The sequence below is a fragment of the Oryx dammah genome, unplaced genomic scaffold (assembly GCF_014754425.2).
Source record: "Oryx dammah isolate SB20612 unplaced genomic scaffold, SCBI_Odam_1.1 HiC_scaffold_28, whole genome shotgun sequence".
In the NCBI taxonomy this organism is placed as follows: domain Eukaryota; kingdom Metazoa; phylum Chordata; class Mammalia; order Artiodactyla; family Bovidae; genus Oryx; species Oryx dammah.
The window spans coordinates 12,216,233-12,241,627 of record NW_024070212.1 but is presented as its reverse complement, the minus strand read 5'-3'; the positions used below and the strand labels follow the sequence as shown (position 1 = coordinate 12,241,627).

The 25,395-nt window shown below is 40.6% G+C and overlaps 1 protein-coding gene across 1 annotated transcript in view; it reads right to left on the bottom strand.

Moving 5' to 3' along the window:
• Positions 1–580: 580 nt before the first annotated feature.
• Positions 581–25,395, bottom strand: part of FCRL3 (Fc receptor like 3) — a 62,724-nt gene continuing 37,909 nt past the window's right edge. The window contains exons 7-13 of the mRNA XM_040229909.1: positions 19,005–19,283; positions 18,534–18,653; positions 8,933–8,960; positions 6,656–6,738; positions 6,376–6,444; positions 1,459–1,490; positions 581–1,368 (exon numbers count right to left, since the gene is read on the bottom strand). Coding sequence (XP_040085843.1) covers positions 1,225–1,368; positions 1,459–1,490; positions 6,376–6,444; positions 6,656–6,738; positions 8,933–8,960; positions 18,534–18,653; positions 19,005–19,283 — 755 coding nt within the window. The 3' untranslated portion in view covers positions 581–1,224. The remainder of the gene's footprint in view (positions 1,369–1,458; positions 1,491–6,375; positions 6,445–6,655; positions 6,739–8,932; positions 8,961–18,533; positions 18,654–19,004; positions 19,284–25,395) is intronic.

The window sequence follows — 25,395 nt, the reverse complement described above, 5'->3', positions numbered from 1 at the left end:
AAATACTGTCACACACCAGCAACTATCTTATCTATGTGTCTAACTAACTATTATCTATCTATCTATCATGATTATCATCCTCAATCATTTATCATCTATCTATGTATAAATCTGTGCTAGTCTGCTCTGGCTGTCACAACAAAATATCACAGACTTGGTGGCTTAAACATCAAAACTCTATTTTATCTTAGTTCTGGAAGCCCAAGATCAAGGTGCTGGCAAACTTGGCTTCTGCTGAGATCTGTCTTCCTGCTACCTCTGGCTTTATAGGTGCCTGTTTTCTTGTTTGTCTCCACATGGCCTTTCCTCTGTGTGCATGAAGAAAGACAGACCAGGCTCTGTTGTCTCCTCTTCTCTTGCAAAGACACCTGTCCACTTCAGTTAAGGGCCACCCTTAAAATCTCATTTAACTGTAATTACCTCCTAAAAGGTCCGATCTCCAAGAATGAGAGAATACAATTGGTCCACAATACTATTTAGTCAAACAGTTTGGAAGTTCTTGCCCATTAAACTGGAGAAGGAAATGGCAACCCACTCCAGTATTCTTGCCTGGAGAATCCCAGGGACAGAGCATCCTGGTGGGCTGCTGTCTATGGGGTCGCACAGAGTTGGACAGGACTGAAGTGACTTAGCAGTAGCAGAAGCAGCCCATTAAACAGAATGGGTTGTTTTTGAAGATCTTAACACTGCGTATATTTCATGAAGAAATAATATATCAGTGGACAGAATAAAGCTTTTTGGTCATTTGCAGTGGGTAGCTGGAACAAAGCATGTGCACCAGAACATCATCAATGACACTATCAACAAAAATGGAAAGGGAAACAAGATGTTTAGAACAAACTGTTTATGTAGCGACAGTACCCTAGAAGCTTTTAACCCCTCTCAGATCAACTTTCGATGATTGCATCCTTGTGATCCTGGCTAGACTGCTTTTCCCTCCTTTTTAACAGGCCCAGGAGCTGAAGGCCTACCTGCCTTGCCTTCACAAGTATCCCTACTGTGAAAAGATTGCAGAATTTACTCAAATGCTGCTCACTCTGTTCCTAGAGAATACACAGACTTGGGCACAGAGGAAGTTGGCAGAACTTTCACACAGTCACATGCCCCACTGTCCAGTCTTTTGGGATGCTGAGCACTGCAGGGAAAGAGGAAGTATGGTTGGAGATAACCAAGAGAGTGACAGGCTGCTTCACAGGGCCTCTACGAGCCACTGTGGGTACAGAGCTAGTGGTCTAAGGCTGATAATAGGCATGGAACATTCTCATAGTTTTCTACAGCATCTTCAAGCTCACTGTCTCCAATGCTGGCTTGCCCTGTGGAGTCATCTGGATATGCCTTCTTCACATCTGAATAGATGACTGTGGGTTCCTAGTGGGAAGGGAAAAAGCACAAACAGTTAGTACCAAAATAGAAGTAAGGAAGACCAGAGGGGAAAGAAAGCCAGGAAATGTGACTCACCTTATCTTCCCAATGTTTCCTTGGTGAATTTGCTGTTGAATTGGAAGAGGAAAGAAAACTGTTAAACTGTGGGTAATATATTGTAACTTACAACATACTCACAATGCATTCTAAACCAATTTTTCCTCTGTTGACTCATTTTCTGTCTCCTCTGGTGAATTCTTTCAAGCCCTCACAGACCAAGTATCCTATCCTCACACATACACAATAGAGCCTTTCCTCTGCCCTTAAAATGTCCAGAACGACTTTCCTAAAAATATCTTTCTCCACTGTTCATCACAACTACAGCAGAGAAGCCCTGCTATTTCTGTCTCCCCACTTCTATTCAGCACTTCTATGGCTTTCAACAATGCAAGAGATGACTCTACACATGGGCATCACCAGATGGTATATTATGGAAATCAGATTGATTATATTCTTTGCAGCTGAAGATGGAGACACACTATACAGTCTTCAAAAAGAAGACCTGGAGCTAACTGTGGCTCATATCACCAGCTACTTATTGCAAAATTCAGGCTCAAATTGAAGGAAGTAGGGAAAACCACTCAGAGAAGGCAATGGCACCCCACTCCAATACTCTTGCCTGGAAAATCCCATGGACGGAGGAGCCTGGAAGGCTGCAGTCCATGGGGTCGCTGAGGGTCGGACACAACTGAGCGACTTCACTTTCACTTTTCACTTTCATGCATTGGAGAAGGAAATGGCAACCCACTCCAGTGTTCTTGCCTGGAGAATCCCGGGGACGGGGGAGCCTAGTGGGCTGCTGTCTATGGGGTCGCACAGAGTCGGACATGACTGAAGTGACTTAGCAGCAGCAGCAAGGAAAACCACTAGGCCATTCGTGTATGACCTAAATCAAATCCCTGTGATTACACAGTGAAGGTGATGAATAGATTCAAGGGACTAGATCTGGTAGACAGAGTGCCTGAAAAACTATGGATGGAGGTTTGTAACACTGTACAGGAGACAGTAACCAAAGTCATACCCAAGAAAAAGAAATGCAAGAGGCAAAGTGGTTGTCTGGGGAGGCCTTACAAATAGCTAAGAAAAAAGAGAAATGAAAGCAAAGGAGAAAGGGACAGATATACTCAACTGAATACAGAGTTTCAGAGAATAGCAAGGAGAGATAAGCCTTCTAAAGTGAACAATGTAAAGAAATAGAGGGAAACAAGAGAATGGGGAAGACTAGCAATCTCTTTAAGAAAATTGGAGATACCGAGGGAACATTTCATGCCAAGACAGGCGCAATAAAGGACAAAAATGGCAAGGACTTAACAGAAGCAGAAGAGATTAAGAAGAGGAAGCACTACATAGAATACACAGAACCGTACAAAAAAGCTCTTAATGCCCCCAGATAACCAAGATGGTATGGTCACTCACCTAGAGCCAGACATTCTGGAGTGCAAAGTCAAGTGAGCCTTAGGAAAGATTGCTACAAACAAAGCTAGTGCAGGTGATGGAATTCCAGTTGAGCTATTTCAAATCCTAAAAGATGATGCTGTTAAAGCACTGCACTCAATATACCAGCAAGTTTGGAAAACTTAATAGTGGCCACAGGACTGGAAAAGGTGAGTTTTCGTTCCAATGTCAAAGAAAGGCAATGCCAAAGAATGTTCAAATTACTATACAATTTAATGGCACCCCACTCCAGTACTCTTGCTTGGAAAAGCCTATGGAAAGAGAAGCCTGGTGGGCTGCAGTCCATGGGGTCGCTGAGAGTCGGACAAGACTGAGCGACTTCACTCTCACTTTTCACTTTCCTGCATTGGAGAAGGAAATGGCAACCCACTCCCGTGTTCTTGCCTGGAGAATCCCAGGGACGTAGGAGCCTGGTGGGCTGCCATCTATGGGGTCGCACAGAGTCAGACACGACTGAAGCGACTTAGCAGCAGCAGCAGCACTCATTTCACATGCTAGCAAGATTTTGCTCAAAATCCTTTAAGCTAGGCTTCAGCAGTAAGTGAACCAAGAACTTCCAGATGTACAAGCTGGATTTAGAAAAGGCAGAGGAACCAGAGATCAAATTGCCAACATCCACTGGATCATAGAAAAAGCAATGGAATTCCAACAGAACACTATTTCTGTTTCATAGACTATGCTAAAGCCTTTGACTGTGTGGATCACAACAAACTGTGGAATATTCTTAAAGAGAGGGGAATACCAGACCACATTACCTGCCTCCTGAGAGACCTGTATGCAGGACAAGAAGCAACAGTTAGAACTGTACATGGAACAGTGCACTGGTTCAAAATTGAAAAGGAATACATGAAGTTTGTATATTGTCAATCTGCTTATTTAACTTACATGCAGAGTACATCATACAAAATGCTGGGCTGGATGACTCACAAGCTGGAATCAAGATTGCTGGGAAAAATATCAACAACCTCAGACATGCAGGTGATACCTTTTAGTGGCAGAAAGTGAAGAGGAACTAAAAGCCTCTTGATGAAGGTGAAAGAGGAAAGTGAAAAAGCTGGCTTAAAACTCAACATTCAAAAACTGAAGATCATGGCATCTGGTCCTATCACTTCATGGCAAATAGAAAGAGGAAAAGTGGAAGCAGGGACAGATTTCATTTTCTTGGGCTCCAAAATCACTGGGGATGGTGACTGCTGCTATGAAATTAAAAGATGCTTGCTCCCTGGAAGAAAATCTGTGATGAACCTAGATAAGTGTATTAAAAAGCAAAGACATCACTTTGCCAACAAAGGTCCATTTAGTCAAAGCTATGGTTTTTTTCAGTAGTCATGTATAGATGTGAGAGTTGGACCATAAAGCAATTCTTCTCTGGACACTGAAGAATTGATGCTTTCAAATGGTGGTACTGCAGAAGACTCTTGAGAGTCCTTGGACAGCAAGGAGATCAAATCAGTCAATCCTAAAGGAAATAAGACCTGAATATTCATTGGAAGGACTGATGCTGAAGATAAAGCTGCAAAACTTTGGCCACCTGATGAGAAGAGCTGACTCACTGGAAAAGACCCCAATGCTGGGGAAAACTGAGGACAAGAGGAGAAGGGGGCAACTGAGGATGAGATGGTTGGATGGCATCACCAACTCAGTGGACATGAGTTTGAGCAAACTCAGGGAGATAGTGAAGGGCAGGGAAATCTCGTCTGCCTCAGTCCATGGGGTTGCAAAGAGTTGTACACAACTTAGCAATTAAGCAACAACAACAATGTCTATATTGATCATTTGGGAGAAGGAAGTAAATATGATTCATTTCACTTTGCACAGAGAAATTGGAGGAGGCTTCTCCAATAGCACCTTGGGATTCTAATATCACAAAGAAAATTCCCAGTAAGCCAAAGATTTGCAACGTTAACACTGAGAAAATTCAGTGTGTGTATTTCTTCAATCCTTCCAAGAGACTATTTGGATTTCTTTTATTTACTTAACCACCCAGTAAGTATTCAGTGAATAATGACCCCCTATTAAGCATTAGTAATTTATAAGGAAGCAAAAATGACACAAACTCTGTGCATATGATCAGGAATCTTACCATTATGGAGAAAAATAGAGATGAAAACAAATTCAACAAGTATTATAAGGACCAAGATAAAAATGCATATTAAACTATGCTGTTGCTCTAAAGAATAATCAGTTCCTCTCAGGTTTGGAGATAGGGAGGGCTGGTGGGAATCACTGTGAGTTTCATAGTGATAATTGAATTATGCCTAGAAATGTGACTAAGGGTTATAGGCCAACTAGAGGCAAGAACATTCAGTTCAGTTCAGTTCAGTTCAGTTGCTCAGTCGTGTCCGACTCATTGTGACCCCATGAATCGCAGCACACCAGGCCTCCCTGTCCATCACCAACTCCCAGAGTTCACTCAGACTCACATCCATCAAGTTAGTTATGCCATCCAGCCATCTCATCCTCTGTCGTCCCCTTCTCCTCCTGCCCCCAAACCCTCCCAGCATCAGTCTTTTCTAATGAGTCAACTCTTCGCATGAGGTGGCCAAAGTACTGGAGTTTCAGCTTTAGCATCATTTCTTCCAAAGAAATGCCAGAGCTGATATCCTTCAGAATGGACTGGTTGGATCTCCTTGCAGTCCAAGGGACTCTCGAGAGTCTTCTCCAACACCACAGTTCAAGAGCATCAATTCTTCGGTACTCAGCTTTCTTCACAAGACAGATAAGAAGCACAAAATAGCTCAGTTTGATCAAAGAAATGCTGACAGTTTAACATGGCTAAAGTAAGGACATAAGGCAGAGCTTAGACAAAGGACAAAAGCATGGAGGAAGGCAAAGGCTGTGCTTTAAAATGAAGAATTGTTGAGGACAGTTAACCTTGACAATGATGTGATCAATTGTGCATCTCAGAGGGATCATGCTGGAAACAGATTGTTAGAAGGTTGGAAAGTTAAAGTCACTCAATTGTGTCCAACTCTTTGCAACCCCATGGACTATACATTCCATGAAATTCTCCAGGCCAGAATACTGTAGTGGGTAGCCTTTCCCTTCTCCAGGGGATCTTCCCAATCCAGGAACCCAGGGATCAAACCCAAGGTTGGAAGGAGAACAATACTGGAAATAAAAAGAACTGTTAAAAGAATTACAATTCTTTACTCATTAGATAATAAAAGGCTTAATTTAGTAATTATGTTCATTCATTTACTAAAAAAAAAAAAAAACTATTTAGGGGGCCTATAGTTTTCTAAGCATGAACACTAGATGCTATTGACATATTAGCAAAGAAATACAGTATCTGTCCTTAATGAATTTATGGGGTAATGACAGCAGTGTACACAAGTAAGAAAGAATAGATATGATTATAGGACTTGTATTATAAGAAGAACAGTTAATGCCTTTCATGTTGGATTCATATTTGAGATGACTCTTTGATCAAAACTCCCTTGCCGGATCTGATAAAACACTGCCATCTTGCCTCTACTTATTTCAAGTTTGTCTTACCTGAATTTTCTTTTGTATGTTGGATGCTCCAGATCTGGGAATAAACCAGGTCACTATCTCCAGGATTCACTGTGAAGGAATAGATTACAGTTGGCTGTAGTCAAGACCTCACACTACAGACTCTTCTTCCAGTCACCAAGTTTATAACCACCTACTATCCCTGACATAGGGCCAGAAATATCATTTTAAAATTGAATACGACTGAACCATGGACTATTGCTCAATCTCTCTTCCCTCCTGATTCATTCCTGGAGCTCTCTGTCCCTTAGGAAGTCCTCACCATTGTTGTACACTGGGTCCAGTGGCTCTTGAGGATTTGTGTTGGAGGTTCTGGAAGGTTCCTTAAACTCCCTGGGACTGTAACTATGATGAGGGGATGAGAGAGAAAAAGAGAAATGTATTTGTGGATTATATAGCATTTCAGGAAAATCAATATGCAGGAAGAGCCCAGCATGTTTATGTAAAATATCATGGCTGCTTACTCTAAGAGTCTGCATGGTTCTTTTGAGAAAATGTTAGAAGTATGATGCAAGATATAGCCAGGGCAACATTACAGAGAAGACCAGCTGAGGCAAGGTCAGAGGGCAAAGACTACACAGTTCAAGATCCCTTTGATAGAATAAACACTTGTATTTATCTATCTTTTAAATTATTTTCAAAAGTTGAACTGCTTCAGCATGAATTAACAGAAGCTTCTACATTCCCTCAGAAATTGACCTTTGTCTTTTTTCAAGGTCCCTTTCAGTTTTCTACCTCATATTATAATGATGTACCTTTCCTGAAAAATACTATGAAAGCTCTTCAGGAAAAGTATTTTTTTCCAATTTCATTTCGTTCCACAGTTAACATTGTGAGTTGAACACTGCCAGCATTCAATCATAGTCTCCTGAGTAAGTGTATGAGTGGTAAAATGAACAATAATGGAATAAATAAATAAAGCCTTAAGAAAGATGATGTCATTAAGTGGTCAGTTCTCTGCTGGAGCACACTTATGGAAGAAGATAAATTAAGATGGATGGATAGTAAACAACATTAATTCCATGTATAAGTAAGTATTTTGTTGTTCAGTCGCTCAGTCATGTCTGACTCTTTGCAACCCCATGGACTGCAGCCTGCCAGGCTTCCCCACACTTCACCATCTAAGGGGATTTGCTCAAACTCATGTCCATTGAGCCAGTGATGCCATCCAACCATCTCATCCTCTGTCGTCCCCTTCTCCTCCTGCCTTCAGTCTTTCCCAGCATCAGGTTTTTCCTAATGAGTCAGCTCTTCACATCAGGTAGCCAATGTATTGGAGCTTCAGCTTCAGCATCAGTCCTCCCAATGGATACTTAGGGTTGGTTACCTTTAGGATTGACTGATTTGATCTCCTTGTAGTCCAAGGGACTCTCAAGAGTCTTCTCCATTACCACAGTTCAAAAGCATCAATTCTTTGGCACTTAGTCTTCTTTATAGTCCAAGCATAAGTATCCTCATTCATAACTATGTTTGAAAGTAGCCTTCCTAACCACATTTTCAGTTCAGTTCAGTTCAGTTCAGTTGCTCAGTCATGTCTGACTTCTTTCAACCTCATACACTGCAGCACACCAGGCTTCCCTGTCCATCACCAACTCCTGGAGTTTACCCAAACTCATGTCCATTGAGTCAGTGATGCCATCCAACCATCTCATCCTCTGTCGTCCCCTTCTCCTCCTGCCCTCAGTCTTTCCCAGCATCAGGGTCTTTTCAAATGAGTCAGCTCTTTGCATCAGGTGGCCAAAGTATTGGAGTTTCAGCTTCAACATCAGTCCTACCAATGAACACTGAGGACTGATCTTGTTTAGGATGGACTGGTTGGATCTCCTTGCAGTCCAAGGGACTCTCAAGAGTCTTCTCCAACATCACAAATCAAAAGCATCAATTCTTTGGTGCTCAGCTTTCTTTATAGTCCAACTGTCACATCCATACATGACTACTAGGAAAACCATAGCCTTTAGTAGACGGACATTTGTTGGCAAAGTAATGTCTCTACTTTTTAATATGCTATCTAAGTTGGCCATAACTTTCCTTCCTAGGAGTAAGCATCTTTTAATTTCATGGCTGCAGTCACCATCTGCAGTACCACATTTATGTCATAAGAATTTGAAACTTTAAAAAAAATTAATTTGTTGGGGTATAATCTGCAATGTTGTATTAGTTTCAGGTGTACAGCAAAGTGAATCTGTTATTATATATATATATATATATATATACACACACACACACAAATATATATATATATATATACACACACACACACCCTTTTTTAGCTTCTTTTTCCATGTAGGCCATTACAGAATATTGAGTAGAGTTCCCTGTGCTATACAGTAAGTCCTTATTAGTTATCTATCTTATTGATATCTTATTGATATGTGTGTAAATCAATCTTGTTCTAATTTATCCCCCCCCCACCACCAAGCATTTGAAAATTTTAATAAGAAATCAAGTAAAATACTTTTAAATGCACATAGTTTCATGTTCTACCTTGGAAACATAAATAAAATGAAAAGGCTCACAGAACCAGAAGCAGAAACCTTACCTAGGTGTTCTGGTGGTGGAAAGTCTTTCTGAAAAACAACAAAGGAACATTGATGATAAGTGATCTGTGTGGACAGTGTGCTATATGTTAGAATGTCCTTTCCCAGAAATCAAATCCATCCTAGATTTCAGCTATGGCAAATCTTTGAGAACATCTGGCTCCACCCCGTAGGTCATGTTATAGAGAAGGAAGGTGGGATCTGAAGAGATGTTTGCGCAGAACCACAATTATTCTCAGTCATTCAATCAATAGAATGAACTTTATGTAGTTTGTAACTGAGACAGCAGAAGCAGAAACATTAAGTTAAACTTAACGTTTAACTCTAGGCCAAGTGCTACCCCTACTCCCACTTCTCTATTCTGACTGCAGCCCCATGAGGTGGAGACAAGGAGACTATGGCCTAGAGAGGGGTTAAAATTAATACTGAATTGTTATACAAGTATGATTCAATGGGACTACAAGATTCTTGTAGTCAGACCTTCCTTTATCTATGACCTTGCAAGTCCATTTCAACAGCATTTGGTGCATATTCTTTTCTCCATAGCCCTTCTTTCCTTCCCTTTCACCTAATTCCAATTTATCCTTCCTCCTCCAGAGCTTCCCCTGAAGCACATAGAACCCTGCTATATTAAAATTACCATATTGCATTGTAATTATCAATTTCTGTGTTTGCCTCAAACACTGCTTCATGAAAGGGTGTGTTACTTGAAGGTACAAAATTCGTCTTAATTGTTTTTGTATTTCCTGTGCTTAGAAGTTTGAAAATATTTAATAAAGATTTGTTAAACAACTGAACAAATTAAACTATGTACTACAAGGACTAAAAAACAAGTTGACAATTACCTGAAATGAAGTAAAGTGAAGTCGCTCAGTTGTGTCCAACTCTTTGCGACCCCATAGGCTGTAGCCTGCCAGGCTCCTTGTCCATGGGATTTTCCAGGCAAGAATACTGGAGTGGGTTGCTATGCCCTTCTCCAGGAGATCTTCCCGACCCAGGGATTGAACCCGGGTCTCCTGTATTGTAGGCAGACGCTTTACTGTCTGAGCCACCAGGGAAGACAATTACCTAATTGATGATTAAATGTAAACCTAATCTGGAAGCCTACTTCATCAGCCTTAAAAATATATAATATTTCCATCAACACTGAAATATTGAAGTCTTTCTGGCCTGTCCAATATAGCCCTCCTCCTAAGCTTCCCATGTCTGCCCTTTGCCTTTTACCTATGACTCTATATCTGTCTGGAGAAGGCAATGGCAACCCACTCCAGTACTCTTGTCTAGAAAATCCCATGGATGGAGAAGCCTGGTAGGCTGCAGTCCATGGGGTCGCAAAGAGTCGGACACGACTGAGTGACTTCACTTTCAGTTTTCACTTTCATGCATTGGAGAAGGAAATGGCAACCCACTCCAGTATTCTTGCCTACAGAATCCCAGGGACAGGGGAGCCTGGTGGGCTGCCGTCTATGGGGTTACACAGAGTCGGACACAACTGAAGTGACTTAGCAGCAGGGGCAGCTATATCTGTCTTGGGCTTCCCTGTTGGCTCAGTGGGTAAAGAATCGGCCTGCAAGGCAGTAAACTTGGGTTTGATTCCTGAATCAGAAAAATCCTCTGGAGGAGGAGATGGCAACTCACTCCAGTATTCTTGCCTGAAAAATCCCATGTACAAAGGAACCTGTCCGTGAGGCTCCGTAACAGTCACATAGTCAATCCATAAAGGTCATAGAGTTAGACACGACTGGGCTATTAAGCATGCATGCACACTGTATCTGTCTCACCAGGCTTAGAGAACACAGGTTATTGCCCAAAGTAGATGTATGCAGGCTTGTGTGTGTGGTCAGTCACTCAGTCATATCCAATTCTTTGAGACTCTATGGACTGTAGCCCACCAGGCTCCTCTGTTCATGGGATTTCCCAGGCAAGAATACTGGAGTGGGTTGCCACTTCCTTCTCCAGGGGATCTTCCCAACTCAGGGACCAAACCCATGTTTCCTGTGTCTCCTGCACTGGCAGGTGGATTCTTTACCACTGAGCCATCTTTACATTCCACAAAAAATGACTGATTAGTGCCTTCAGACCCTGACTTTGGGAACCAGGTGTCCTGAGTTAAACTAAAGGCATGTAAGTGTAATCCTAGCCTGTATCTCTCTCCTCTGGAATTGTAACCTCATCAGTCAACAACCAATATTCTTACTTGTAGACAGGTTAACTAAGTTTAGGGTGTATCTGAGAGTCAGACTATCTCTTCATTTGCCTGAAGGAAAACAGACCCAAAACGTGGCTATTTATAATATAAGCTAATATTCACTGAAGATATTTTGGCCAGGCACTGTGCTCAGCAGTTTACATAGATTGTCTCATAGTGCCTATAATGTAGATACTATTATCATGACCATCACAGAGCTAAGGAGACTGGGGTTTGGAGGGTGTTACATTACCAGAATGCTAATCCAAGCAGTTATAGAGCTAATAAATACACCACTCCTTTAGGTAACTTGGAGGAAACAATCAGGCTTAAGGAGCAGAATTCTTCATTTTTGGAAGAATTTGAAAGGCCTGAGTTCTTCCCTGAGAAGACTGGTCAATAATGAGAAGGAAGGCTTTGCTTGGAGGGAAGTACAGTAGGCAAGATTTTGAGTTGTGATAGGCAAAGGCCCTCTGATTGGTAGCCTGTCAGATTTCTTAGTCATGTTTGACATTTAAAACAACAATTTCCCCTAAATCTGGAGGACAGAACCTCCTGGGCCTCTGCCCTCATGGACCACATAAAACAATGATTGGTAATCTTTCCTTCTCTTGCGTTATTTGGTGTTGTACTGACAGCAATCTGTTTTTGTTTTTTAGTATTATCAATTGCAATACTGAAGTTCCCCTGTCTGCATGTCTAGTATATTACTGATTGATAAATGAAATCCAGACAGGCAATGATATAGAAAAGTAACTTTTTAAGGTAGGAGGTGCAACCAGCATTTTACAAGTCACCAAGATGTAATGGGGGCTTCCCTCACAGCTCAGTTGGTAAAGAATCCACCTGTAATGCAGGAGACCCCAGCTCGATTCCTGGGTTGGAAAGATCCCCTGGAGAAGGGATAGGCTACCCACTCCAGTATTCTTGGGCTTCCCTTGTAGCTCAGCTGGTAAAGAATCCGCTTGCAATGCAGGAGACCTGGGTTCAATCCCTGGGTTGGGAAGATCCCCTGGAGAAGGGAAAGGCTACCCACTCCAGTATTCTAGCCTGGAGAATTCCATGGACTGTATAGTCCATGGGGTCTCAAAGAGTCAGACACGACTGAGTGACTTAAAAAAAAAATGTAATGGAGAGAATATGGACTTAAGGGCTAGGGAGACCCCAGTTATGCCCTAACTCTGACTCTTGCTAGGTATACATGAATCTGGAAAGGTTGCTAGCTTCCTGAATTCTTCATTTCTTCATCTTCAATATAGTTATAGCAATAGCGGTTGAATTGAAGTCAAATGGACACAAAACTGGACTCATTAAAAAATCACATATAATAGATTTGAAATTAATGGTAGATTTTATGATGAGTACTATCAGGGTTAGACTCTTTGCATTAGTCATAATAAATGCTCTCTTCCAACAACCCAGAGAAGATTCTACACATGGACATCACCAAATGTCCAATACCAAAATCAGATTGATTATGTTCTTTGCAACTGAAGATGGAGAAGCTCTATACAGTCAGCAAAAGCAAGACTGGGAGTTGACAGTGGCTCAGATAAACAACTCCTTATTACAAAATTCAGACGTAAATTGAAGAAAGTAGGGGAAACCACTAGACCATTCAGGTATGACCTAAAACAAATCCCTTACAATTTTACAGTGGAAATGACGAATAGATATAAGGGATTAGATCTGATAGACGGGGTGCCTGAAGAACTATGGACACGGAGGTTTGTGATAGGGTACAGGAGGCAGTGATCAAGACCGTCCCCAAGAAAAAGACATGCAAAAAGGCAAAATGGTTGTCTGAGGAGGTCTTACAAATAGCTGAAGAAAGAAGAGAAGCAAAAGGCAAAGGAGGAAAGGAAAGATATACCCATTTGAATGCAGAGTTCCAAAGAATAGCAAGGAGAGATAAGAAAGCCTTCCTCAGCGATCAATGCAAAAAAATAGAGGAAAACAATAGAATGGGAAAGACTAGAGATCTCTTCAAGAAAAGTAGAGATAACAAGGGAACATTTCATGCAAAGATGGGCACAATATAGGACAGGAAATGTATGGATCTAACAGAAGCATCTCATGCGAAGGGTTGACTCATTGGAAAAGTCTTTGATGTTGGGAGGGATTGGGGGCAGGAGGAGAAGGGGATGACAGAGGATGAGATGGCTGGATGGCATCACTGACTCGATGGACGTGAATCTGAGTGAACTCCGGGAGTCGGTGATGGACAGGAAGGTCTGGCGTGCTGCGATTCACGGGGTCGCAAAGAGTTGGACATGACTGAGCGATTGAACTGAACTGAACTGAACTGAACAGAAGCAGAAGATATTAAGAAGAGCTGGCAAGAACACAGAATAACTATACACAAAAAAGATGTTAATGACCCAGATAACTGATGTTGTGATCACTGGACTAGATCCAGACATCCTGGAATGTGAAGTCAAGTGGGCCTTAGGAAGCATCACTACGAACAAAGCTAGTGGAGGTGATGGAATTCCAGTTGAGATATTTCAAATCCTAAAAGATGATGCTGTAAAAGTGCTGCATTCAATGTGCCAGCAAATTTGGAGAACTCAGCAGTGGCCACAGGACTGGAAAAGGTGAGTTTTCATTCCAATCCCAAAGAAAGGCAATGCCAAAGAAAGTTCAAACTACAACACAATTGCACTCATCACATGCTAGCAAAGTAATGTTCAAAATTCTCCAAACCAGGCTTCAACAGCATGTGAACTGTGAACTTCCAGATATTTAAGCTGGATATAGAAAAGCCAGGGGAACCAAAGATCAAATTGCCAACATCTGTTGGATCATCAAAAAAACAAGAGAGTTCCAGAAAACATTTATTTCTGCTTTATTGACTATGCCAAAGCCTTTGACTGAGTGGATCACAACAAACTATGGAAAGTTCTTAAAGAGATGGGAATACCAGACCACCTTACCAGTCTCCTGAGAAATCTGTATGCAGGTCAAGAAGCAACAATTAGAACTAGACATGAGACAACAGATTGGTTCCAAATTGGGAAAGGAGTACGTCGAGGCTGTATATTGTCACCCTGCTTATTTAACCTATATGCAAAGTGTATCATGTGAAATGCCAAGCTGGATGAAGCACAAGCTGGAATCAAGATTACTGGGAGAAATATCAATAACCTCAGATATGCAGATGACACCACCCTTATGACAGAAAGTGAAGAAGAACTAAAAAGCCTCTTGATGAAAGTGAAAGAGGAGAGTGAAAAAAATTGGCTTAAAGCTCAACATTCAGAAAACGAAGATCATGGCATCTGGTCCCATCACTTATGGGAAATAGATGGGGAAACAGTGGAAACAGTGAGAGGCTTTATCTTTCAGGCTCCAAAATCACTGTAAATGGTGACTGCAGCCATGAAATTAAAAGATGCTTACTCCTTGGAAGAAAAGCTATGATGTAGACATCATATTAAAAAGCAGACATTACGTTGCGACAAAGGTCCATCTAGTCAAAGCTACAGTTTTTCTAGTAGTCATGTATGGATGTGAGAGATGGACTGTAAAGAAATCTGAACATCGAAGAATTGATGCTTTTGAATTGTGGTGTTGGATAAGACTCTTGAGAGGCCCTTTGAACTTCAAGGAGATTCAACCAGTCCATCCTAAAGGAAATCAGTCCTGAATATTCACTGGAAGGACTGATGCTGAAGCTGAAACTCCAATACTTTGGCCAACTGATGCAGAGAACTGACTCATTTGAAAAGACTCTGATGCTGGGAAAGATTGAGGGCAGGAGGAGAAGGGGATGACAGAGGATGAGATGGTTGGATGGCATCACTGATTCAATGGACGTGAGTTTGAGTAAGCTCAAAGTTGGTGATGGGCAAGGAAGCCTGGCGTGCTGCAGTCCATGGGATCACAGATTTGGACATAACTGAGCGGCTGAACAGAACTGAACTGATCAGAGTTAGTGCTACATAAAAATTGTATACACAATATCATTTGAAAAAATATTAGGTAGCTGTAAATATCAGTCACAGAATGATGTGAAATGATGCCATTTTTCATACAAAGAAGCAGAAGGATAAAGGACCATTGACTGACCTGAAAATAGAAGTAAGAAGACATGCTTAACCACCATCATTAAGATGGTTTTCATTAAACTGAGATCCAATTATTTGTTTATTTGCTTGATTTTCAGTATGAGCCAAAAAAAAAAAAAAAAGGAAAACAGAATCATTTGGCCTGATAGAAAGGAGAGGTCGTGTTATGCCACAGAGAAAGACAGAAAGTAAAGGATTAGTAGTTCCAAATATAAAGTCTTGAAAGCTTATATGTGCCCAAAGCACTGAATAAAACAGTCCATACATCTCAAGATTTCTGATCCATGAAAAAACATTCAGAGAGAAAAGTTAAAGCAGTCACATAAGAACAAAGTCAAGGATGATGGCAGTTTTCCTGTCAGAAGCCATGCACACAGGAAGACAGTACAGCAACATCTTTTAAATATTGAAAGAAAAAATTTTTTTCAACTTAGGAGTCTATGCCAGTACAAATATTTCTCACAAATGAATGCAAAACAAAGACTTTTACAGTCATACAGAAGCTGAGATGATTAATCACTAGCAGACCCATCCTACAAAAATCTTTTAAGCAGAAAAAAAAATGATATCATATGAAAATATGGATACACATAAAGGAATGAAGAACATTGAAGTGTTAGCTGTATGAGTAAATGTATAATATTTTTAAACTATATGTAAGCTTCTTTTTAAAATAACTGATTGTTTACAAAAGTAATAACAATGTACAAGGGAAGGGAAAAATGGAGTACACAATGATAATATTCTTATGCTATACATGCAGTGATACAATGTCACTTGTAAGTAGACTGATAAGTTAGATATATATACCATATACCTTAAAATAACCACTAAAATAACAAAACAAAAAGTTATATAGCTAATAAACCAACAAAGGAAATAAAATTGAATCACAAAAATACCCAAGAGGGTAGACAACAAAAGGAAATGGAAAACAAAGAACAAATGAGACAAGCAGAGAGCAAATAGGAAAATAATAGACATAGGAACCTAATTGTATCGACAATCATATTAATGTAAACGGTCAAAGTTTTTAAAGTTAGAAAGTAGAAACAGACTGCCATATTAGATTAAAAAACAGAATTAACCATAGGCTATCTACAAAAATATGCTGTAAATATAGAAAAACAAATAGGTTAAAATTGTAAAGAGTGGAAAAAAGAAATATCAAGCATATTAGCTATATGCATACATGCTCAGTTGTGTCCAGCTCGTTGTAACCTCATGGACTGTAGTCCTCCAGGCTCCTCTGTTCATGGGCTTCTCCAGGCAACAATACTGGAGCAAGTTGCCATTTCCTCCTCCAGGGGACCTTTGCAACCCAGGGATCAAACCCACGTCTCTTGTGTCTCCTGCTTTGGCAGGCAGATTCTTTACCACTGAGCCACCTGGGAAGCCCAACATTAATTATATAGCTTTTTATTCCTAGTAGTATAATTTACCTTGAAATATTATTTGATATCAATATGTTAATATAGGCTCCTCTTTCCATGGGATTCTCTAGGCCAGAATACTGGAGTGGGTAGCCATTCCTTTCTCCAGGGGGTCTTCCCAACCCAGGAATCAAACTGGGTCTCCTGCATTAAGGTATATTCTTTACTACCTGAGCCACCAGGGAAGCCCTATAGTTAATACAACATTAATTAATTTTTATTAATATCAAACAGTGTTTCAGGGTTAAATGATACCACCAGGAATAAAAAGGTCATAAAGTCATAAAGGATTTGTGCACCTAATAATAGAGTTTCAAGATACATGAAGCAAATCTGATAGGATTGCAAGAAGAAATGAAAAAACCCACAATTACTGTTGAAGATTTTCATATCCTTCTCTCAATAATCAATAAAGTAGGAGAAAAAAACAGTACAGATATCGAAGACTTCAACACTGTCAATCAAATTCACCAACAAATTCATACTACAAGAAATGTTAAAAAGAAATCCTTTAAGCAGAGATAAAATGATACCATGTGGGTGTATATATGTACAAAGAGGAATGAAGGATTCTGGAGGTCGTAACTAAATGGATATTACCTTGACATCCAGCCAGAAAAAGAAATGATAAGAAATAAAGCTACCAAACCAATATCCATTATGAACATAGGTGCAAACATTCTTAACAAAATTTTAGCAAATCAAATTCAAAAATTATAACCAAGTGAGGTTAACCCCAGAAATGCAAAGCTGTTTCAACATTCAACTTTCAAAATCCAAAATCTGTATCAGTAGACTAGAAAATAAAACTATATGATTTTCTCAATGTAGAAAAAGCATTTGTCATTGTTCTATAAAAACTGTCAGTAAATTACAACCAGTAGGGACTTCTTCAGCCTAACAAACAGAAGCTACAAGAAATCCACAGCTAAGATTATCATATGTAAATGGTGAAAGTTCAAATACTTTCCGCTCCCTAAGCTCAAAAACAAAACAAAGCCATCTGTTCTCTTAACACTTGTGTTCAACATTGTACAGGAGATTCTAGCCAGTACACTAAGGAAAAAGAAATAAAAGGAATCGAGATTGGAAAGGAAGGCATAAAATTGTCTTTATTCATAGATGACTTGATCATCTGTGTAGAAAATCTGATGAAATCATCAAAACTAATAAGTGTGTTTAGCAAAGTTGTAGGATATGAGACCAATATAGGAAAATCAATTGAATTTCTATATACTAGTAACAAGGGGCTTCCTTGATGGCTCAGATGTTAAAGAATCTGCCTGCAAGGTGGGAGACCCGTTCAACCCCTGGGTTCAACCAGTTCCCTGGAGAAGGAACTGGTAATCCATTCCAGTATTCTTGCCTGGAGAATCCCATGGACAGAGGAGCCCAGCGGGCTAAAGTCCATAGGGTCACAAAGAGTTGGACATGGCTGAGTGACTAACACACACATAATAGCAACAAACAATCAGAAACTGAAATTTTAATTTCATTCTCAGAATATCTTAATTTTATCTAAATATCACTATATTTAAATGGTATTTAAATATATATGAGTTTATGGATTGTTCCTATGGCTATTGTTTATTTCTGTTGTTGTTACAGATGAAAGACTTTCTCTTTCATTCTTTTTATTTTCACTAAGCTTTGGACTGAGGTTGGAACAGTAAATACTTAACCTCTAATTTTTAAATGGAAACAAAAGTCTACTCTCTGATTTAAAACTCAAATGAAACACAAGGAATAACAACTTCATTAAGAAATTTGTTCTGCCTTTTTATCTCTGCCAATCTGTGTGATCAGTACTTGGAAAAGAATAATCAACCTTTGTAGGATGCACTACACAAGTCGAAATAATAATAGCAATGGCAAAAGTCACAACATCAAAGAGTGAGATATAGCCACGTACCTGAATTCCTTTGGGTCCTGAAGCAATGCACCAGAGCAGCAGTAGCAGCAAGGCCAAGGATGCTCAGTAGCCCTGCAGTGACTCCCTCAGTGATAACGGTTGTTTTGTTACTGGGTGGTCCTAAGTGAAGAGATCTATAGTTGAGTTCAGTGCCAAATATATTTCATCCAGACAAAAACTATGTAAGTGTGGGACTAGCTATATATTAGGACAGGTTTTTGCCAGATTCTGATTTCTCGATTGGAATCATTTCCACTATAATTTGTAATTTTCAAAATAATAGCACAGGGAAAGTGATTGCCAGAATCTAACATTAAAATTTATTTCTTTTCCCTCCCCCGTCCCCATGAAATCAGTACCAATCTCCAGAAGCCCCAAGCGTTGGTTACATTGGGAGGATTTGTACAGTCTATTGGAGAAATATTTTATTGACTATAAATGTAACCTGTAGCCCAGGTACCACCAACCTACCTATGATGCTGAGTATCACCATCTCACTGTGCTGTACCCCGAGGCCATTGTCAGCCCCACAAGAGAAGTTTCCGGAATGCTCTGCCATCAGAGTGAGGTTGAAGGATGCTCCTCCTCCAAAGGGGGCCTCTCTGCTCCCCAGCGTGACATTCTTGTAGTAAAACCAGTACAGGATCGGGGGAGAGCCTTTTGGGGCCTCACAGTGAAGCTCTAACACATCTCCTGCCACAGCCTGGGGCCCAGCAGGGCTGAAGGTGAAGACAGGATGAGACACTGGAACTGAAGGAGGCAACATAGCTTATGAGCCGACTTGGTTAACTATGTACAAAATAATTTAATAAAGGAAATATCCATCATAGTTCAGTAGTAGGAGCATGGGCTTGGAATTCAGGAAAACCTGAATTTAAATCCCATCTCTGCTCTTTATTAATGGCAGAGACAGGATTTAAACTCAAGTTCCTTAGCGGCTCCGATGGTAAAGAATCTGCCAGCAGTGCAGGAGACCCAGGTTCAATCCCTGGGTCTGGAGAAGGGAATGGTTACCCACTCCGGTATTCTTACCTGGAGAATTCCATGGACAGAGGAACCTGGCAGGCTACAGTCCATGGGGTCACAAAGGGTCAGACACAGCTGAGTGAATAACACTTTCACTGCCCTTTATTAGCCCTGTGATCTTGATGTTTTAAAACATTTTACTTTCTCCAAGTCTCAGATTATTCCTTTGTAAAGTGAAGGTAATAGTAAGAATCATGTATGTAAAGCACTCAGTAAATGCTAGCTACTGTTGCTGAGAGGAATAATTACTAAAAGCAAAGTTTGTTGCTTCATATTACTAATTCCTGAGACTTAGCTTTAAACCTAGACATCCACACCTATTTGAAGTATCCTCTACTCAGTTACCTGGCTTTAGTTTTCTACTTAGCATTAGCACCAACATCTATCAATCTGTTATTTATGTATCTATCTATTTATCATTGTTATATATCTGATTCCCCCAACAGAATGTAAGTTTCATAAGAACGAGGACTTAACTCTTTGTTCATTTTTGTATTTCCAACTGCTAGAACGCAATGGCACCCGACTCCAGTACTCTTGCCTGGAAAATCCCATGGACGGAGGAGCCTGGTAGGCTGCAGTCCACGGGGTCACGAAGAGTTAGACACGACTGAGCGACTTGACTTTCACTTTTCACTTTCCTGCACTGGAGAAGGAAATGGCAACCCACTTCAGTGTTCTTGCCTGGAGAATCCCAGGGACGAGGGAGCCTGGTGGGCTGCCGACTATGGTGTCGCACAGAGTCGGACACGACTGAAGCGACTTAGCAGCAGCAGCAGAATTTTGCCTTGCCGTGTAATAGTTTATCAATAATGGGTGAATACGTGGATAAGTAAATTAATCTGTATTTGGCACCAAAATATCCAGATACAGCAATAGCAAGAAAGATTTCCATTTTAACTTGTAATTATAGAAATAGGGAAGCCAGGAAAAACAGAAAATCATTATGTTTTAAATTAATATATGGAATTATTCATCAATAATCAATTAATGTGAAATGTGAACTGTAAGATTGCTGATTCTGTTAAGTTGTGAGGAAACCCAGGTAAACCAGTCTGTGTGCAAGTGCTTTATATATAAACTGTGGGCTTTATTGGCAAGAGAAGTTTGGCAAGGATCTAGAGCTTAGCTTTGCATCTGAGATTGGGTAAAGGAGAAGGGTAATGGAGGCAATCAGTTAAATGGGGATAATTCAACTCAAAAATGCACCATCTGCTGGCTGTAAGGCAGATGGCACCAGTGGTCTCATCTGGGTAGAAATGCCAAGTCGTGCTTTTGTAAAATTCAAACAGATGGCTTGGGTTTTGCCTTCTGTACATCCTTTACAATATACAATGACTTGGGCCAAATGCCAAGTGTCTCAGGGGTAAGTCTTTATATGCTTGTGCCTCTCGGTGTGCCTTTTCACCCGTGTAACCACTTCATATATTTTTATTCAATTTGTATTGCTGTAAAATATACATACATACCTTAAAATATTCCACCATAAACCTTTCAAGTGTATAGTGAAGCGGTATAAATACTTTCATAACACTGTGAAACCAACACCATCAATTTCCATAACCTTTTTCTTGTAAAACTGAAATTACATACCCATTAAACAATAAGTCCCTATGCTCCTTCTCCCCAGCCCCTGACAAACATCTGCCTACTTTCTGTTCCTATGATTTTGATTACTCTGAATATATTATATAAGTGGGATCATATATTATTTGTCTACTTTTGACTGGTTTATTTCACTTACCATAATGACCTCAAGATTCATCCATGTTGTTGCATGAATCTGAATTTTCTTTCCTTATAAGTCTGAACAAATTCCATGTCATGTGTATACCACACTTTGATTACCCATTTATCTTTTAATGGACACTTGGGTTGTTTCCATGTTTTAGCTATAATGAGTAATGTTCTGTACATGGGTATACAAATGTCTTTGTGAGAATATATTTTCAAAATTTTCTCTTTTTTGGGGGAGGGGGGTGGCTATCCAGAAGAACAATGGAATGGAGAAGACTAGAGATCTCGTTAAGAAAACTGGAGCTACCAAGGGAATATTTCATATAAAGATAGGCACAATAAAATGGCAAGGACTTAACGAAAGCAGAAGAGATTAAGAAAATGTAGCAAGAATACACAAAAGAACTATACAAAAAAGGTCTTAACCATGATGGTGTGATCACTCATATAGAGCCAGACATCCTGAAGTGTGAAGTTAAGTGGGTATTAGGAAGCATCCTACAAACAAAGTTAGTGGAGGTAATAGAATTTCAGCTGAGCTATTTCAAATCTTAAAAGATGATGCTGTTAACACACTGCACTCATTATGCCAACAAATTTGGAAAAAGTCAGCAGTGGCCACAGGACTGGAAAAGGTCAGTTTTCATTCCAATCTCAAAGAAAGGCAAGGCCAAAGAATGTTCAAATTACTGTACAATTGCACTCATTTCACATGCTAGCGAGATTTTGCTCAAAATCCTTCAAGCTGGGCTTCAGCAGTATGTGAACCAAGAACTTCCAGATATACAAGCTGGATTTAGAAAAAGCAGAGGAACCAGAGATCAAACTCCCAGCGTACACTGGATCATAGAAAAAGAAAGGGAATTAAAAAATAAATCTCCTTCTGCTTCATTGACTATGCTAAAGCCTTTGACTGTGTGGATCAAAGCAAATTGTGAAATGTTCTTAATGAGATGAAATACTAGTCCATATTACCTGCCTCCTGAGAAACCTGTATGCAAGACAAGAAGCAGCAGTTAGAACTGGACATGGAATAATGGACTGGTTCAAAATTGGGAAAGGAGTACATTGAAGCTGTATATTATCACACTGTTTATTTAACTCATATGTAGAGGACATCATGTGAAGTGCTGGGGTAGACGAATCTCAAGCTGCAATCAAGATTGCTGGAAGAAATATCAACAACTTCAGATATGCAAATGATGACACTTTAATGGCAGAAAGTGAAGAGGAACTAAAGACCCTCTTGATGAAGGTAAAAGAGGAGAGTGAAAAAGTTGGCTTAAAACTCAACATTCAAAAAACTAAGATCATGGCATCCAGTGCCATCACTTTATGGCAAATAGATGGGGAAAATGAGGAAACAGTGTCAGATTTCATTTTCTTGGGCTCTGAAATCACTTCAGACAGTGATGGCATCTACGAAATTAAAAGATGCTTTCTCCTTGGAAGAATAGCAATGACAAGCCTAGACAATGTATTAAAAAGCAGAGACATCATTTTGCCAACAAAGGTCCACATAGTCAAAGTTATGATTTTTCCAGTAGTCATGTACAGATGTGAAAGTTGGACCATAAAGAAGGCTGAGTGCCTACGAACTGATTCTTTCAAACTGTGGTGCTGGAGAAGACTTTTGGAAAGGAAGGAGATCAAACCAGTTAATCCTAAAGGAAATCAGCCCTGAATATTCATTGGAAGGACTGATGCTGAAGCTGAAGCTCCAATTCTTTGGCCACCTGATTCGAAGAGCTGACTCATTGGAAAAGATGCTGGGGAAGACTAAAGGCAAGAGGAGAAGGGGGTGACAGAGGATGAGATGGTTGGATGGCATCACTGCCACAATGGACATGGGTTTGAGCAAGCTCAGGGAGATAGTGAAGGTCAGAGAGGGTGATGTGATGCAGTATATGTGGTCACTAAGCATCAGACAAGACTTAGAGACTGAACAAAAACAACAACTCACAAGTAGCATTTATGTGTCATATAGTAGCTCTATTTTTAATTTTCTTAGGAACTTCAATAGTGGTCTCAATAATGATTTTATCGTCTTACATTCCCACCAAAATTACGTAACATTTAGAATCAAACTCCATACCCACCAGAGATGCTCAGAGGGCTCAAACAAAACCTTGTGTGCACCAGGACCCAGAAACCCCACAGAGACCAGAGCTGCTTTTGAGTGTTTGAGTATCTCCTGTGAAGTCACAGGTCAGCGGTTGCCTGCTGCAGGGACAGGGACTCTAGCTTGCTGCAGCAGATGTGGGTCATGCAGCGTGTGGCATGACCCTCTTGCAGGAGGTCACCATTAGCCCCACGATAGAGCCACTGAGCAGATGACCCACAAACTGCAGAACAATTATACCAAAGAAATTCTTGCACTGTTAAGAAAGTTCTAGGACCTACAACAGATTTCCCAACCTGGGGATCCTACAAAGGGACTGAGAACCCCCAGGGAATTTGATTTTTGAGGACAGTGGGATTTGATTACAAAACTTCCACAAGACTGGAGAAACAGGCTCTTGGAGGGCACAAACAAAACCTTGTGCACACCAGGAGCCAGGAGAAAGGAAGAGTGACCCCAAAAGAGACTGAGCCAGACTTGCCTGTGAGTTTCCAGGACTCTGTATTGGAGGTGTGGGTCGACAGTTTGGCCTCAGGCCAAACAACAGGGAGGGAACACAGCCCTGCCCATTAACAGAAAGTAGGATTAAAGATTTACTGAGCATCAGTTTAGTTCAGTCACTCAGTCATGTCTGACTGTTTGTGACTCCATGAATCGCAGCATGCCAGGCCTCCTTGTCCATCACCAACTCCCAGAGTTCACTCAGACTAACGTCCATTGAGTCAGTGATGCCATCCAGCCATCTCATCCTCTGTCGTCCCCTTCTCCTCCTGCCCCCAATCCCTCCCAGCATCAGAGTCTTTTCCAATGAGTCAACTCTTCGCATGAGGTGGCCAGACTACTGGAGTTTCAGCTACAGCATCATTCCTTCCAAAGAAATCCCAGGGCTGATCTCCTTCAGAATGGACTGGTTGGATCTCCTTGCAGTCCAAGGGACTCTCAAGAGTCTTCTCCAACACCACAGTTCAAAAGCATCAATTCTTTGGCACTCAGCTTTCTTCACAGTCCAACTCTCACATCCATACATGACTACTGGAGAAACCATAGGCTTGACTAGACAGACCTTAGTGAGCAAAGTAATGTCTCTGCTTTTGAAAATGCTATCTAGGTTGCTCATAACTTTTCTTCCAAGGAGTAAGCGTCTTTTAATTTCATGGCTGCAATCACCATCTGCAGTGATTTTGGAGCCAAAAAAATAGTCTGACACTGTTTCCACTGTTTCCCCCATTTATTTCCCATGAAGTGATGGGACTGGATGCCATGATCTTCATTTTCTGAATGTTGAGCTTTAAGCCAACTTTTTCACTCTCCTCTTTCACTTTCATCAAGAGGCTTTTGAGTTTCTCTTCACTTTCTGCCATAAGGGTGGTGTCATCTGCATATCTGAGGTCATTGATATTTCTCCCAGCAATCTTGATTCCAGCTTGTGTTTCTTCCAGCCCAGTGTTTCTCATGATGTACTCTGCATAGAAGTTAAATAAGCAGGGTGACAATATACAGCCTTGACATACTCCTTTTCCTACTTGGAACCAGTGTGTTGTTCCATGTCCAGTTCTAACTGTTGCTTCCTGATCTGCATACAGATTTCTCAAGAGGCAGGTCAGGTGGTCTGGTATTCCCATCTCTCTCAGAATTTTCCAGTTTCTTGTGATCCACACAGTCAAAGGCTTTGGCATAGTCAATAAAGCAGAAATAGATGTTTTTCTGCAACTTTCTTGCTTTTTTCATGATCCAGCAGATGTTGGCAATTTGATCTCTGGCTCCTCTGCCTTTTCTAAAACCAGCTCGAACATCAGGAACTTCATGGTTCATGTATTGCTGAAGCCTGACTTGGAGAATTTTGAGCATTACTTTACTAGCATGTGAGTGGAGTGCAATTGTGTGGTAGTTTGAGCATTCTTTGGCATTGCCTTTCTTTGGGATTGCAATGAAAATTGACCTTTTCCAGTCCCGTGGCCACTGCTGAGTGTTCCAAAT